Here is an 18,632-nt window from a genome sequence, read left to right as displayed (position 1 = left end):
ATTTATGGATTAATTATTTTGTAAAACATCTTAGAGTGTCAGGGTGTTGTTTTAGTTTAGCCGCTATTACCAATATTTAACCATAAAAGTTAATGTTAAAAAGAACGACATTTCGACCATCTGACGGTCATTTTCAAGTTCAGGATAAGGTTAGTAAATTAGCATGTGCTTTATATATATCATTACTCCTTTAACAATTGTATGTACATGTAAGCACATACTAATTTTACTTCTTATCTTGAACTTGAAAATGACTGTTGGACGGTCAAAACATTGTCCTTTTTTAACATTAACTTTTATACTTAAATCTGTTTTGAAAAATTTGTTGATTCATAATACCAATATTTATGGAAAGCAATATAACATCTACATAGCTATTGGAAATGTCAGTTCTTTGAGATATAGCCCTTGAATAAAATCCCAATACTGATGACTGGAGGAAGTCTACTGTATGCGATAACAAAGTTTGAGCTTTTCTTTTGATGTTTTTTGGCAAAATTGTCCCTTACAGTACACGAATATTTCTTTTTAGTATTTATACAATGTGCTTTCTGCTTAAACCCTTTCTTTCTTTTTTTGCCAATTTTACACTGTACACTGTTTGCATTCTGACATAACTCACATTATTTTAATTAATTTTTGGTGAAAGAGAATCAATAAGTCTACAAAGCTAACATAATTTTTCAGGGGACTTATTTTTTAATGTCTTATTCATGAATGCAGGAAAAAGATAAAGAGATTCATGCCAAGATGGAAGAAGAATATCATCGAGCCCTGGAAGTGGAGAAAGAGAAGGAGATTCAACGCTGGGAAGAAAGTGTGCGCTACCAGGAGCAGCTTGAGAAACAACTGACAGAGAAGGAGCGTAGAAAACAGGAGGCTTATGAGGAGTTCCTCAAAGAAAAACTCATGATTGATGAAATTGTAAGGAAGATATATGAAGAGGATCAAAGGTATGTGTGTTTCTTACATAGTACGCATAGGAAGTTTCAAACTTGTGTTGTGGCGGCCGTCATATTAGTTAAATGCCTAAATGCACGGAGGTGAAAGGGATGGTGACCATTAATTACAAAAGCAAAATTTCTGAAAGTTTAAATTTATAAAATTGAATTGAGTACCCCTCCCCCTGTTGGAGTACTCTAATCTTTGTCTTGGTTAATCTTTGCCCATAAGAAAAAAAAATGCATTAAACCTGGGGGCAGTTACAGTATTGATGGTTTGCATGTGACGACATGGCGGCCATGTTGGTGGACAGGAACAATGAGATTTTTCTCCTCTGGGAGTTAACTTCCATTTTTATGCAAATTATGTAAGCAAATTTTCTTTTGTTTTGCACACCAACATAGTGGCAATGCAAGCCACCTATTGCTCCACTGTTAAGTTCTCATCACCTGGCTGTATAAATGTAATAAGTACCAACAAAAGTTTTAGGGAAACATAACACAGCACAACACAACATATCTAACAATTTGCGTAATCGATTCATGTGGCACACAGTGCTGAGTACGAGAGATTTATTAGGCCCAAACTTAAACATCAGCCAGGTTTGCATTGTGCAATGCAGAGTTGTTAATTTTTGGGATAAAGTGAAGTAAAGAACATGTAAGGAAGTGTAGAACTTGACAACTGCGACCTCTGCACTTCTTGTATTATAATTTTCTGTTTGAAGCTGAAACCAAAAGTCATAAAGTTGTCAGAAAGATGTCAAAAATTAATTGGAAAAAATAATTTGGCAAGTGGCAAATTTTAGTATGGCAAAGGTATAACGTACATTTTTTTTTTCTAACTTTTTCACCAGGGAGCTTGAAGAAAGATTACAGAAACAAAAGGCTACACAAAGATACATTGAAGAGTTCAAGACCAAGAGAGATGAGGTATACTATTTAACTCCAGCGCTTTTGGTGCATGCTTGATAGATTGTTGCAGGTCCAGTGACAACTCAAATAATAGCATTGTGGGATTTTTCAATTGCTCAACATAGAGAAAAAAACAGGAACTGATACTTGTCCAACACAATTAGAGATCTTAAGACAACTCACGCGCTTGTTGACTCTAACTTTGGTTAAATTAAATTTTCTTGCTGAGTCCAACCAAAAACAGTTCCGCCACAAACTCTGTTGCCGAAGTAATAAAACTTCAAAAATTTGCTCATTCCATGAACTTGAACAGTTTTACGTTTCCTTGACGTTTTGTCAGTAAACAGGTTTCAGTTGTTTTCCAGTCGATTCTAACAGTTGTTTTTAAATTCACAATTCAGTGGAAGCAACACGAACGGCAGTTGATGGAGGAAGAGAACGAACGAATCCTGGAGTTTGCAAAACTTCAACAGCAACGAGAAGAGGATAGGATGGAGAAGAAGAAACAACAGGAGGAGAGCATGGCAGCTGTTCAGCACAAGGTGAGACATTGCACCTTAAATATTCTGCTGGGGGGGTGTCGTACACGAGGGATTCTGCAACTTGTACCCATGTGCATTTTGAATTGCAGGGCACGAACGCCCCCAAGCAGGCTGGTAAAGTCCCCCCCCCCCCCCTCCCTCCTCACCCCACTGTATTGCAAAGCGCATGCAATTATTTTGTCATAGATTTTTCCCAACATAAATGCAGAATTATCAGTGCAATGCCTGAGTCTTAACCTTCAAATTTGGTCCCACTTATACCCTGAGGTGAGAGTCAGTTATGTTTTGAATTGCAAACATGGCCAATTCTTGAAGAAATTCATCAGGCTAGATAAGTGAACAGTCGATTTAAATGTTCTTACAACATAGCCAGTCTTATATTAATGTCTTATTAATGCTGACAGTTTCGATGACTGTCAGCCATCTTTATCAAAACTTGAAAAGCATGAAAAGTGTCACAAGCCTTAAATAGGCTTTTGAAGGTGTTGATTATTGCGATAACTGCGCAAAGTCACTCTGTAGACGCCCGCTCCCCCCTGACTGTCAGCATTAATAAGACATTAATATAAGACTGGCTATGTTGTAAGAACATTTAAATCGACCAAACATGGCCAACTTTCTAACAAACTGTCGTCTCAACCAGAAAATCTTTCACCATTCCACTTATAGTTTTTTAGGTTTCTTATTCTTCAGTTTCTTTTCCACCCAGCGTTTTGGCAAAGTAAAAGGAAAAGTTCCGAAGTATTACCTGCTCCCTTTCCTCGGGTTTTCTATGTTTTATAAACTGGTTAATTTTATTTTACGTTCACCTTGATAGTGACGTTAAGATCAGTTATACGCCTGTAAGATTCTTTGAACCCTTTTTAAACTGATTTTAATCCTCAAAAGTGCAAAATTTCATTTGTAAGGAAGATCTGGCAATTAAAACTAAGAACTTTTTATTTCTTTTCTCAGTACACTTTTGCTCGACTTACCGAAAAGAGAGAGGGTGGTGGAAAACGAAACATTTAACTGGGATGAACTCAGTTGTAATTAACAGATATGTCAATACCTAAATCTTAATTTTTTGCCATTAATAATTCTCCATTTTCTTCAGCTCGCCACGCAAATCGAGGAAGAAAACGAAGCCAGGGAGGAAATGGAAAGGTACAGTAATGCTTGCGGTAAAGAAAAAGGATTAATAGCTGCTGAGTTAATTTTGTTCTGTTGACAGCTATTATTTTGGATTCCCTCAAACGAAGGGCTAACGCTCGAAACGTCAACACTTATCGCCCAGAATGTTGCGACACATCCGGGACCTTTGTGCGCTGTCCGCTGCAAAATTGAAACTTAATCAGGCCAGCACACCGACGAAAATGACCCAAGAGTGGCCAACAGCGCATGCGTTTTACGAATTTATGGTGGCCTTACCTTATCAACTCTGTTGATAAAACCAAACATCTGTTTCCACTCCCCAGCGACGCAGCACCACAGTTTCTTCAGTAACCCCGCTTATTAATTACAGCTACAGTGTATACAAAATGTATACGCGTTCTTGATCTTTAAAAAACCAGAGAGCGCCTTAATCCTATCTTGCCTTTAAACTAGTACCACTGTAGTTGCATCCACAAGAAGAACAAATAACACAACGTGAGTCGTTTTTTGCTAAAAGTGTTGACTGGCCCGTTGTGAGCAATCAAAACTCTTAGGGAAACGGCTAGTACATGTATATAGGCCCATTGTCGTTTGAGTTACACTCCGTAGTTTGCTAGGGAAATAAGCAGGCCGCTAAATGTAGACTGATTATAACATTGTGGATTCCAGTAAGTCTTTTTTTCCTACATTTAAAGTGAGAGGAACAGAAAGCCTGTTTATACATGTAGCTATTTATTCCGGATTAGTGTCGATCGTCCACAAAGGCACTTTGCAGTTTGCGCTTTTAATATAATACACCTTGGTTTTACCCAGTGTTGGCTTTTGGCTTTGTTCCTCATTGTTCGAATTAACGGCCACATACATGTATTGGATAGAGCCTCTTGCAGACTCTTTAAGTTTTTCAATTCAAGAAACGCAAAATCAAGGCATTCACAGTGACTTTCCCCAGTCGTTTTGTTGATATCACTAACGCGACACACACGCTGCTGACTTAATGCAATTCCCTACAGAGTTTGGAGAAGGAAAAATTACATGTATTCCTGCATCACAATACTTATTATTTCTTTCATTGCCTGTTTCAGAATTCGGACTGAACTTTACTTGGAAGAACAAGAGGAAATGGAGAGACAGAAAGAAAAGGTAAACAAACAAACAAATCACGTTTGAAGTTGTATCTATCTGTAATTTAAATGTTATTAAGTGTCACGATGAACCTAGAAAATCCTGATCTACATTTTTCTTATCAAGGAAAATCAGAGCAAGCAAGATTAGTAAAATTTTGATGCTCTAATTAGCGATGCACGTTTTCCCTTCAGTTTGAACCAACAAGACTTAGCGTATTTGTTAAGTGTGACTTCTTACTCACTGGATAAAACGTCAAACTTTTCTGTTTTCCGAGTTTCTTTTCACCAAGCCGAGCTGCATGACAGAAACAACAACAACAACACACATATTTGGTATCTTACATGTACTTATGTTTGGTTTTTTTTCGTTCAGCTGGCAATTGAGAACAAGATTCGTCAGCGGTTGGACTTACAGAGCACGCGCCGACAGCAGCTTGAGTTTAAGGAGCAGAAGAGGCAAGCAGAGAGAGAAGAAGAAGAGGAGTTCAGAAGAAAGGTAAGAGGATACTTATGCACTCCTTAATTGTATGTTGACGGTGAGCAGTGTTACAGCTCGCAACAGACCTTCAGTAGTTAGATATATGAGGGTATCAACCCACGTTTCAAAAAATGATAAAAAATCCCATACAAATCCTTATAAATCCAATATTTTTTCTAAACCCCATAAACCACACATTATCTCACCCCAATAACTACATAAAATACTATTTCAGCCTTTGAATTCAACACCTAACTCCTGCAACGGAGACGTCAAAAACCTAAAAACCTAAAAACCTAAATTTAGCTTTTGACCTAAAAACCTAAATTTTTACTTTCATAAATGACACCAAACTCACAAACAATCATCGATTAAATCCAACCAACTCATCAATCGCTGATTTGAATGATGAATACAATATTTTTGAACACCAATTTGGATAAAAAAATAATCATTATGGTTGTTGTGTGACTGGATGCCGTTACTGTCACGCGTGACGTTGTGTGACTTGTCACGAAAATGGACAAAACCCTGAACGTGGGGTGCTCGGTTGGCTGTTTACTTGCCTGGCCCCCGCCAGGTCTTTTACCCGCCGCTGACAAGGCGGCTGTCCCTTTCCCAGTTTACCTCTGGGACCGAGGTTGAGTCCTGGGACGAACTCTGAGCACCCCGCTGTAAACCAGTAGGGCCTGAGCGGGCTCACCCTGGAGGTACCGTCTACTGGAAGACATCCCACACTACTCAGTAATTCACCATCTGCACAAGCCGTTAAACAGGTTTCAGTCAGGGGCCAGCTGACACCACCCTAAAGCTTCACCAGAGTTTGTGAACTAATATAATAATGACCCGATTACCTATATATTACACTCAGTTCTGAAATTTTTACACTTGTGGTGCTATTTTTCTGTATATTGCGTAATATTGCTTGATTTGGATTAACACGCATGCGCTTTCATGCACACAACCCAAAGCGGACTGGACACTAGTTTGTTAACACACGTGTCGGCCATTTTGTCGCCATTTTGAAACGAGTTGTGTTTTTGATGTTTTTCGTTCCTTTTCTCGGATATTTGGACATTTATTTCTCCACTTTCATTGTTCTGATGTTTGTAGACGCTTTTTGAGGTAAGGAATATCATTTATTTTGCATCCAACAATAGATTTATCGCTATCGAATATTCGTGAGGCCGTGACTGCTGTAATGATAAAATGACCTTACACCGTATTTATTTTTGCACATCAACTAAATCCTTGATTGGAATCCAAGAATTGAATTCATCACTGTATCCTTTCCACTTTACCAAAGCTTGTTTCTTCTTGTAATCTCTCCTAATAACTTTATCGATTCTGAATAACTCCTGTTCAGCTTTCAATAATTCCGGTTCATAAAAGCTACCTTTTATCTGTTCGTTGTTAAGATCTTTCAGTTTGTATGTGATTGGATTAGTGTATTGTATTTTATCGATAAAGAAAACCTCTTCTGTGAAATTGGGTGTATAACCCCGATCGAACACTTTTCTTTTGTACTTTGATATTCGAACCTTGTCACCAATTCGGAATTTTGGCTTGTTTGATACTGGTTTCAAATTGCCAAATAGATTGAAGTAAACAGTTCCTACATTCTTTTTCTTAGATGCTTCTGTCGGTGTCATTTTTATTGAACTGTGTTTAGTGTTATTATACTGCTTCAATATTTTAGGCAAAATATCCAGATACATTGTATTGCCTTGAGCAGTGAATCGTTTCCACATTTTATTTTTAATCGTTCGGTTCCATCGCTCAACAACTGATGACTTCTCTTCATTTTCAGTCGAATACAGTGTAATGTTATGTTTATTGAGCAAGTCTTTGAAATGTTTGTTGTAGAACTCTGAGCCTTTATCAGTCCACAGATACTTTGGTTTTCGACCCTCTTTGAATATGCTTTGAAATGCTTTCGTTATGGTCTCACCTTTTTTATCTTTTAATGGGACAATCCAGCCGTATTTACTGAAAACATCTATAGTCGTGAGAAGATACCTATTACCTTTATTCCATTTACTGAATTGTTGCATTTCAACAAGATCAGCAGCCCATATTTCATCAATATTATTTACAATAACACGCCGCCGAGTAAAGTTACGTCTTATGGGTTTATGCAGCTCATTAGCTAATTCTTCTTGCCAGTTTTCCTCTTTACCCGACGGCTTTTGACGTTTTTTGGAACCCCAAGTCCCAATTTTGATTTTGTATTTATTGCATTTCTTGCCAACCAATGTCCCCATTGTCGTTCGGAATATGGAACAGCATCCAATGACTTTACCATCTTTTTGTCAGCTTTTAATTTACATTTTTTATCATCTTTGCAGACTGAATAATCAACATCATGTTGCATGGCTATTGCATCTGTTTTGCCTGTTGGTTTATCATATATTTCCAATATTTGTCCAGTTTTGGGGTTATATTTGACTTGATTTTCCAAATCATTGTATGGACCAGTGTATTTGTGTCCAGGTAATACCCATCCAGATTTTGGACGCGGTAATTTACCTATCATTTTGTGTATATCAATTGATCCACCACTTTTGGGTCGTCCTTTGATTCCCTTTTCATATTCACCCCAATTTGGTGGGTGCCAACCAATTGAATCATAGCTTGAGCATTTCGGTGTGTTGTGAAATTTGCTCCCAATTTTTACCATGCTTTCACATGGATAATTTTTGTATTTTTCTAATGTATTTTTCCCAGCCTTGCCAGACCAAAATTGACTCGACAATATGCCAGTATCTGTGCTAAATGCACTTTTGGCAATGTCTCCAGATTTGTATCTATCAAAGACTTCCTTTGTTGATGGAATTAATGTTCCAACAACATCCATTGACTTCGACGCAACCTTACCTGGTGTACCGAGTTGTTCCAAAATTGTATTCAAATTACCACCATCAAGTTCTTTTCGGTCAGTTTTGTACCTTCTTTTTGGCCTTACTTTGGTTGATAATTTATCAAACATCTCTGATCCAGTCTTTTGAACAAAAGGTGTTGCTTTAGAGATAGCATAATCAATAGCTTTCTTCTGCAATTTAGGGTTTCTAAGTGCTTCAGACCCATAATATCGACCCATTTCAACTGCTTTCTTTCCCATCCATGGTAATGCATGTTGAATTAACATATCAGCACCAGTTGATGCTAAAGTATCCATTATGCCCCCCCCTTCAGAGGGGCTATTTAGTTTCCCTGTTTTTTAACAAATTTGGTTTTAGTTATCCCACATTCAGCACATGTACAGAAGAACATGAGCCGACCATTTTTGGCTTCCTTGTAACCTGAAGGCTGAACACATTCAGTTTCTTTCTTTTGTTTAACACAATATGATTTGACCATTTTATATCACTATATTAGATTAATTATCATCAGAGTCAGGCTCAGAATCTGTTACCAATGTACACCATAAACATAATTTTCCTGAAAATTCTGTGTACTCATCACACTCTTCACAATATCTTATATCAACCATTATACAAACTAATTAGATAATTTTTTAAAATATTGGATTATAAAATTATGATTGACACTTTGATTGTTCATGTCAAAATGTGCATTGTGGATTGTTTTCAATATACTTGTACCCTTTTGTCTCTCAAATAAATAATACAAACACCAATAGCCACACAATACTGAATCTCTTTCCTGGATTTCATCACCTGAATACATTAATCGTTTGCCACTTGTTGACATGAATTGCATAATTTCTTTTGGCATAATTAACCCAAAACTATCAAAATATTCTACATATTTGTCTCCGTTTCGATACGCAACCCAATGTGTACCTGGTCCAATCTGTGAATCCAGGTTAATGATACCAACTTCATCTTTTTTCATCTTTTGTGGTAGATTATCTCTGCTGTAAATGCCTCTGAAGTGTTTTATTTTGAGTTTTTTGACCCAGTCAATGAGTTCAAAGTTACTGAGTGGTTTATTTATGAATTTCACAGAATGTCTCCGATTAATGGAATCCCCTTGAATGGACTGTTTTTGCCTAACAACAGACCTTTTCCTTTTTTGGTTTTTTTTTTCCCTTTACCATACTGATCCCATGTACCGAAAAATGGAGGGGGTCTATAATTAAGTGGTAGGACCAAACCACCATCTTTTTTGGTTGTGTTTGGAACAAAAACTGGGACCGATCTTCTGGATCTACTTCTATCCACCTGTAACCCTTTGCCCATTAATGCATTCAAAACCATTGGAATGCCAATTGAAGCCAATAATGTCCCCAAAAAACCTCCTGATTGTGTCTTAGTTGGTTTAATTACAATCTGTCCACCAGTATGTATTGCATTGACAATTTGCTTCTTTTGTGCTTCAGTGAGCCAATCTTTGTATTTTATTAATTGATCAATTTTATTTTGAGGAATGAGGAAACCACCAGCTTGTCCTCTACCAAATATTTTATTGACTCCGACATTTGCAAGCCCAGAAAGTGCTCCAGTAGCTAATGGTCCAACTGCTTTCGTTGCCATTGGTAGTAATTTTGTGCCAATTTTGAATAATGATGACCAAAGACTGCCTCCTTGTTGTACAGCTTTTCGTATCTGTGTTTTGCTTATTTTAATATCTGCTCCAGTTTTGTTTTGCATTGCCTTTTTCAGCCTATTTATTTGTGTTTTGGTTAACATCAGCTGATCCGGTCCAGTTAATTCAGAATTTGATAATCTTATTGTTATTGCTGAATTGTTTTTTAATGCTTTTGCTAGTCTATCTTTTTGCCCAATTGATAGTGTTACTCCATGTGAATGATAAGTTGTCATATCTTTTATATAACTAACGTTACATTAATTATCGAAACAATAGTTTGCCATCTTTTTGAATGAGCTCAGCGTCTTGCTCGTATAATGTCAATGCATAAACTGAATATGCGGTTGCAGTTGTGCCAGATAATTCATAGTGGAATGTCAGCTTTGTGGTACCATCTTTGATATCCATTTTTTGTTTTGTCAAATCGAAATACAAGAATGGAAATAGTGTTTTGAAATTGTTGACATTCAATAAAGTCCCCTGACTGTATTCATTATTTGCATGCACATATTTGAGGACATCTCTGTAAACTCGAGTCAAATCAGCTTCTGGAGTGTAATGTACATCAGGATATTCATTGCCATTAGCCACAGATAAATGACAATTTAGCAATGTTCTGGGATCTGTTGATACACTAAATGTATTGTACAAAAATGGATTTACTGTTTGTGCAGCAAGATTTGCATCATTGATAATGAAAACAAATACATGCCTTGGTTTTGAAATCCCACTTGTTATCTGAAAATGACCACTTCTTTGTGTTGAAGAATTACTTCTCTCAATATTTTCTCGCAAATAAACCCATTTATGTGGCTTCAAAAACTGACTCATATACAGTGATTGCCCCTCTGAATTGAAAGTGATTCTTGGTACAATCAACTCCATTCTGGTAATAATTACACGACAATCAGCCCCAGCTTGCCATATTAGAATAGTATCAGATTCAATCTGCAAATTTAATTCCAATCTTGTTGATGGTAATAACTCATCCATCAATGCTTCAAAGAATGAGTATCGATTCAATGGTATTTCTGTATTGACAACCACTGATAAACCCAAAAGTGCTTTTCTTACAGCAAATCCTTTATTGTAGTTATCTTCAGCCGATCGTTCTTCAGCGTGTCGGTTTGTATCCAGATAGAAAAACTCATTTGTTGCTGTCGATTGAGCATATCCTGGACTATATTCCAATAGATTCTTGATATTTACACAATGATTTGCATCATTACAATCATATACCATTTTACCATTCAATCTTACATCGAAATCATGTATAAGACTGTGTGAACCGTTAACAATACCATTATGGTCTTCAGCTGCTATATTTGCATTCTGCATTGTTTGGACTTTAAAACCAACTGATATTCTTGCATTATACCAATCAAATGGGGTCACTTCTCCTGTGTTGTCAACAACAAAACGATAACCATCTTTCTTTTGTGACCTGTTATTTCCTGGATTACCAGTATTCAATGGTGTCTCCAATTGGAAGAAGACATCTTCATATCTCTCAATGTATTTTGGATTTCTGAATGATTTCATTTATACAGATATGTTACATTATTTTCATTTCCTCCTTCTTTTGAGTTTTCCACCAGATATCATCCTATTAACTCTCTCAGCTATTTGAAAATCAGTCAGTGGCTGCTCCATTTTTGGTTGGCTCATTGTCACTGATTTTGTTTTGGTAGGTTGTTTTTTGCTCAATAATTGAATTATTTTATCACCTGCTTTATTACCGGCAAACTCACCAGTTTTGGTGACTGCTTTTTCAGCTGCAGTTTTGGCTCCTTTCTTAGCTAATTCTTTTGCTGTTTTTCCGAAAAGTTTTGATCCAACTGATCTGAAAACATCCATAATTCCTTCACCATGGATATGTTTCATCGCATAACGACCCAATTCTGGGTCAAAACGTGGCTTAAATTCACTTTGTCGTACCATATATTGATATATTATATTAAACTAGACCTGAGAATCAAGCTCATGAACCAGTCAATGCCATTCAAGTCAATTGGCCGACCCAAAGCGTCAGTCACTGTTATCCCCATTTCTGAAATAATTGACTTGGAAACTGGGCTGTATAATGCTCTTTTTGGCTCAAAAGTAAATGGATAACTCCTTGTTAAATTGTCAGTGGGTATCATTATCAGTGTATTTGTGAATCGTCCATCACTGAGGCTATCAGTTATTATATCACAATTAATGTCCAAAACGTCAATATCATTGGTAATATTTGGCAATTTTGTCCCATGTTCAGTTTGGTTAATTAACTTTGGTTCAAATCCAATAAGCGCCCCAAAATTAGAGTTTCTAATATCAAGCTTCCATTGGTTGTCCAGCTCAATGACAACTCTATATGATGAAAGCACAAAATATAGATTGATGCCCTTGCTGGAAGATGGTTTATCTCCATTTTGAATTATTGATTGAGTGATATAATCATCAAGGTCATCATATGAATACATTCCATCAACAAATGTGATTGTTTTCCATTTTGTACCATTATCTGGGCTGTATTTTATTGTATTATTGTTGTATCCTGCATTGACATTATGCCACGAGTATGTCATTGACACTCGATCAACAGCTAGCTCATGTCTCATTGTTGTGTCAAGCTTCAATGGTGGATCAAATTTGATAATAAAGTCTTCAGGCCGACTTCGACCTATTTTTTGACGGTTAACAGATGAAATATGTATCGCCCTTTCTTGCATATATACTTCAGTTATATAATTAATTATGTAACTGATTACGCGACCTAGCGAATTATATATTGTTGCAATAAATCAATGAGTTGTTTGTTGTTTATCAAGCCAAGTTGATTCAATTTATGGGCTATTTGTGAAAATTCCTCTTTGACTCCATTATTGCCAGCCAAAATGGATCCACCAAGCAATTCCATTCTGTCAATCAAATCATTAGCATCATTGAAATAAACAACACCAGAGCCCAATTTCTTGAATTTTTTGCTGGATTTCTTCTTTGGTTGCGTATAACCAGAACCTTTTTTGATGGTTTTCATTCCTTCTGGGATTATTTTAATGCGCCCTCTGTATTTTTGCAATAATTTTATATCTTCATCTATTTTATCAATTTTGTCTTTATTCTTGGTCTTTCCTTGGCCCTTGGATAAAGGTCCCTTCTTTATTCCAAGTTTTTTCAACATTTTGCCAATATTAGCATCGTAATCCTTGATGTCAATATCTCCTTGCATAGAAGCTTGGAGAACAGAACTTGGAGGTGCAAGATCGTATTGCATCAATTTTTGGATTTCATCAATATCAAAACCAGCATCCAAATTTGATTCAACATCAGGTGACATCATTAATGGTTTATAGCCAATTGGTAGCTTTGCTTCTGGTGGTTTTGTTTCTGGTTGATAAGTTAACATAGCAATGTCTTCCAAACCTGAAGTCAACGCTTTTTGGTTTTTCTCCAATTGTTCAATCAGTTTGTCTTGTTTTTCATCAATTGTTTGTTTTGTTTCCTCTTGAGCTTTAATAATTGGTTTGAAAGTTTCTGATAAACCTTGTTGTAAATCTTGTTTATCATGCTTGTACTCCTTCAATGTATCTCTAACTTGTTTGGTTATTGTTCCAGCCTTAATCTTGGCTTCAGATAATTGTTTTAATCTTTGTAGATCCATTATATTATTAACTTATATAATGTATTGATATACATGGAAATCCCAAATTATGATAGACATGATAAAAACACTAATTTCAAAAGATTGTATGGTTACATGCCAAGTGACACGTTTCGGATGTTAATATGTGGTAATTCAGGATCTGGAAAGACAAATTTATTGTACCATATGCTGATGAAACCACTTTTGTATTATGATAGAATACATTTATATGCCAAAAATTTGGAGCAACAAAAATACAAGGATATGCTACAAACATTGACTGATATATCAAATAGTGTCGGGTATAATGTCCTTGTTTGTAGCAATGATGATATAATTCCAGTAGAGGAATTGAAGGATGATGATGCCCAGAAGATAGTCATATTTGATGACTTTATTTGTGAAAAAAACCAGAAACCATTGATTGATTATTTTATTCGTGGCAGACACAAGAACTGCTCTGTTATTTATCTGAGCCAATCGTTCTACAAAACACCAAAAGATATTCGACTCAATTGCTCTCATTTCTGTGTCTATGACTTTCCTAGCAGCAATGAAAGAGGTCTGATATCCCGTGAGTTGGGTGTCGAAAAGGATAAATACATTAAAGCAACCAAAGAGCCATTTTCATTTCTATATGTTGATAAGCCCATGAAGAGAATTAACAGGAATTTTTATGGAACAATATAACCAAATGATATAAATGGGAATATTCAACGAACATAGTTCATCGTCTTCTTTCACAACGGTTCCTCTTCAAGGAGCCGCTGGGCCTCAAGGAATAGGGTTTAAATTAACCCCAAATGGAAATTATGATATACAAAACAAAAAACTTGTTAATGTTAAACAAGGAGCTGATCCCAATGATGTTGTCACAAAGAGCCAAATACAATTGTTGGATAATGCTCCTGGTGATGTGCGAGCTAATAAAGCAGTAATTTACAGCAACAGTGGAAGTGTTCATACCAATAGTATTTATCTACAAGACACGCCAGACGGTGCTGGCAGCTCCAATGATGTTCGATTATTGACTGAGCATCAGTCTTATGAAAACATTCATCTTAATATACCAGATTTGAAAAACTTTGATGGCCATGGTGGACGAGCTAAAAGTGAAATAATGGTTACATCAACAGAACAACATATTACTGGACGGAAAACATTTTTTGATATTAGTGTTTTAAAACCTGATAATAACGATCAAGCGGCGAATAAAAAATATGTCGATGATGAGATTAAAAAAATACCATCACCTGATTTGTCTACATATTTGAAAAAAGATGGCACTGTTGAAATGACTGGAAATCTGGATATGGGTAATCAACAAATAACTAATCTTGGAGCCAATATACAAAATACATATGATGTCGTTAATTTAGGTTTCTGTGATACTAAATATTTACAAAAAGTCTCCAATAGTGACCTTGATATGGACAATCATAAAATCAAAGATATGGCTCAACCAACTGATGATAACGATGCTGTTAATAAACACTACGTTGATCATAACTTTCTCAACAGGTTAACACCCAATGCTCTTGGTGGTGAATTAGATATGAGAGGTCATAAAATAATCGTTCTTGGAAATCCTTCCAATCCCAATGATGCTTCCACTAAAGCATATGTTGATACAGAAATAGCTAAAATACCATCTGTTGGAAGTGATTTGAGTGTATATTTGAAAAAAGATGGAAGTGTTGCAATGACTGGAAACCTTGATATGAATAATAAACAAATCAAAGATATGGCTTAACCAACTGATGATAATGATGCTACTACCAAAAAATATTTTGATGACAAATTGGAGCAAAGTCATCTTGTCAGCAGCCATAAAACAAATGAATTCAAATATCTTACAGATACCGATGAAAGCAGTTCAGAATACAATATCATAGTGTATGGAATAGCTGCTTTCAATCAATCCCCGCATCAGAATAAAAAAGCTTATGATATCACATTGATTAAAGACAGTGGAAGTAATGATTACAGATCAAGGATAGGTTTCAATATTTATACTCTTGCTATTGGAACATACACAATTGTGTTTGAATTCTACCCACCAGAAATGCCTAATATTCAATTATCATGTACTGCTTCTGAAGCATACATCCACAAAGCTGTACAGCGTGATTTCACTGCTTATAGCAAGCTATTGGTTCAATTCAATAACAACAGCAAACAAACTCCAAATTACATCTATTTGACGATGCATGGAACAGCTACAGCGACTCCAGTACAATGTCATCTGGTTGTTTACGGTGTCAAAGATTGGTCAGATAGCGTTTATCCAGGAGTGTATGACGGCTTGGACAATGTAATGTTTGAATATAAAAATGGAGATATGGAGATGAAAGTCAATATGGATATGAATAATAAGATTATTTCTGGTTTATTAAATCCGATATTTGATTCTGAAGCAATGAATTTGGGTTATTTTACCAACTTATTCAAAACGAAATACACTGGAACTATTGCCAGTGGTGTTTTCCAAAGAACAAATCCAACAAATAATTTTCAAATCGCTGCTGATGGAAATAACTTTTTCAATCTATACTCCATTGTTTTCCAAAGCAATCAACAAGTTGCAAATGCACAAATTTTGATAAATGGGAAAAAACAAGGTGAAACAACCAACACTGACACATACCACAGAATTGGAAACATAATAAGTGGAAGCAATACATTCGCTTTGCCTAAATCAACAAAATTTGTCAGTATTGATTCTATGTCAATCATGGATAGCATAGGAGCAGGAACTGCTGTTAATGGAACTTTTGAATTGAAAGTATTATACTCTGATTATTTTGAAAGATATCATGCTGTCAATAAAAGTTGGTTGTCAAATATTGAAACTTCAAGTGTTGTTAACGGCAACATAAAAAATGGAGTTTTTGAAAATGTACATGGTTTCAATTTTGGAACATTAGGGCCGGTTAAAATAAAAAATATTGTAATTAATACAAAAAATCAATACCAAGTTTCTTTTGTCGCCATTGCTAACAGTAAAACTTTATTTTCCCATTTAATACAATTTAATATGAAAATTGGGAGAAATTTTGTAACTACAAATACAACAATCAAACCCATGATAATTCAAATGGGGATTTTTAAAAGAAGACCAGGGTTTACTTCTCCAATTATAAACAGAGAAGTCACAGGAACTTTTGAAATTTATTTATCAACACTATTAATATAATGCCATACGTTGAAGATGAAAATGGAAACCATATTCTTGATGAAAATGGAGATAAAATAGAATACACAGTAACTTATGACAACTTACCAGATGGATTTAAATATAGAGAACCAATACATCTGAATGATGATGGTCATTTGGATACAGAAAACAGACATTTAGTTATCAAAGATGGAGTTAATTCAAATCATGCAATTTCACTCCAACAATTAATTAACAACAATGAGGACATCATCAAACCATATGTTGAAACAAAAATACAACAAGCTCTGGCTCAGTTTAAAGCTCAACAAGCTCAGGAAGCTGTAACGTTTCTCAACAATCAAGTTGCAATGAGAATAGGAAGAAAAAGTGGTACAATACCAAAAACAAATTACAAATGGATAAAATTATTGAGTAAAGATGACATTAAAGGAATCAATACATTGCAAGAGATTATTGTGACAAACACATATATCAGGAGAAATGACAGATATCATCATTCTAAATCCGGTTTGGTGTCATCATCATTTGATCAATTGGAATTCTTCTTTGATGTGTCATTTGAAAACTATTATTGCTACTTCAACAATCATCCATCTGATTGGACAATGAAGTATTTTGTCGAATATATTAGGATACAATTACCTGACAATAACCACTAGGTCGTGGACTCCGTTACTTTATTTTATAAAAATATTGTAATCAAATTGTATAATGAAAGAATTGTCAGAATTGCAAGAACACATTCGAACATCGATGATAGATTTTCACCGTAAATTGAGTCTTCCAATATTGCCCAGACAGGAATGCATGATAAAAAGTATCGTAATATTCACATATTTGTATGAAAAACATTACAACACAGGTTTACCTGATGAAGTTTACAAAGAGTTAATTCATGATGGAATCGGATTAATTGGACCTGGAGATGGATGGTTAACAGCTATTCTCCATCGATTATTTGGTTGGCAACCATATATCAGATCACATGGAATATTACATGATGCTTATGGCCAATTTTACAACAGATATCATCGTGACAAAGGATACATGTACACCATTAATGAGAAAAAAACATATCCTTGGATGAAAAAATGCATGTTTTTGGGTCAAATAACTGGTCTCTATTATTGCATCAAAAATAAGATAACCATATAATATATGCAAAAGAAGAAATTAATAATCGATTTCAATCATATTTCAAATCGATTATCAACAGAAGAAATTGATGAATTGAAAGCTTATTACATGTCATATCACAAAAAGATGTGGATGTACAAAAGTGCATACAAAAGATTCAAAAAATGGGAATTCGCTGGTAATATTTCATCCATTGTGTTTGCAACTGGTGGTATTGCATCATCGGTTGCAACCAGTGGAGCTTCATTATTGGCAATATCATCGGTGTCTGTCATAATTCAAGCTTATATGAAGCATAAAAAAGTTGAAATCAAACTTTATCAATGCCAATATGCTTTTCAAACTTACGGACATTTATTAAATGAAATAAAAGAAATAATGAGAAGTGGACATTTTGATAGAGATGATTTGACAAACAAGCTTACTCAAAATGATGATTTCATTTTGGATAATTCGCCGATTGTCGATAAATGGGGTGACAAATATGATAAAAAATATCAGATATTCACTTATGTTTGATTAATAATGTGCATGATTTGGGGGCCAATAATGTCCATAATTTTATCCCAATAAACATTGTATAATTTCATTGTTTTTTTGGATTTTGACAACTCAATTTGGGAAGAATCAATTTTCATTAATTGCAATATTCTATGCAAAAGATATTTCAAACTGATTATTCTCTTTCTTTTACCATTGATTTGTGGCAGTATTTTGTTTATTTCAACGAATATTTTATGAATTTTGAAATTGGTTGAACAACTGATTTCAATTTTATTTTTCAAAATAATTTTATCTAATGTATGCGACAAATGGTATTTTCTATTATACACTGTTTTCTTGTATATTTTGAACAAATTGGCATGAAAATTGATATATTCTGTTTTGTATTCTTCACCAACAACCTGTCCACAAGCAACACACGTTAATTGACATTCCATGTTTCTCAAATTTTGTGATCCACAACATTCAGGCATTGATTGTTGTTTTTCAACTTT

The 18,632-nt window shown here is 35.2% G+C and overlaps 1 protein-coding gene across 1 annotated transcript in view; it reads left to right on the top strand.

Moving 5' to 3' along the window:
- LOC146470006 (meiosis-specific nuclear structural protein 1-like) overlaps positions 1–18,632 on the top strand; it is a 31,999-nt gene that overhangs the window by 4,360 nt on the left and 9,007 nt on the right. The window contains exons 6-11 of the mRNA XM_085122104.1: positions 724–953; positions 1,799–1,874; positions 2,258–2,398; positions 3,495–3,544; positions 4,615–4,672; positions 5,030–5,152. Coding sequence (XP_084978230.1) covers positions 724–953; positions 1,799–1,874; positions 2,258–2,398; positions 3,495–3,544; positions 4,615–4,672; positions 5,030–5,152 — 678 coding nt within the window. The remainder of the gene's footprint in view (positions 1–723; positions 954–1,798; positions 1,875–2,257; positions 2,399–3,494; positions 3,545–4,614; positions 4,673–5,029; positions 5,153–18,632) is intronic.

The sequence above is a fragment of the Pavona decussata genome, unplaced genomic scaffold, assembly GCF_977016875.1.
Source record: "Pavona decussata unplaced genomic scaffold, jaPavDecu1.1 SCAFFOLD_114, whole genome shotgun sequence".
NCBI classification, from domain to species: domain Eukaryota; kingdom Metazoa; phylum Cnidaria; class Anthozoa; order Scleractinia; family Agariciidae; genus Pavona; species Pavona decussata.
Note: the sequence above shows the minus strand (reverse complement) of the source record. Positions and strands in the feature narration are given on the sequence as shown.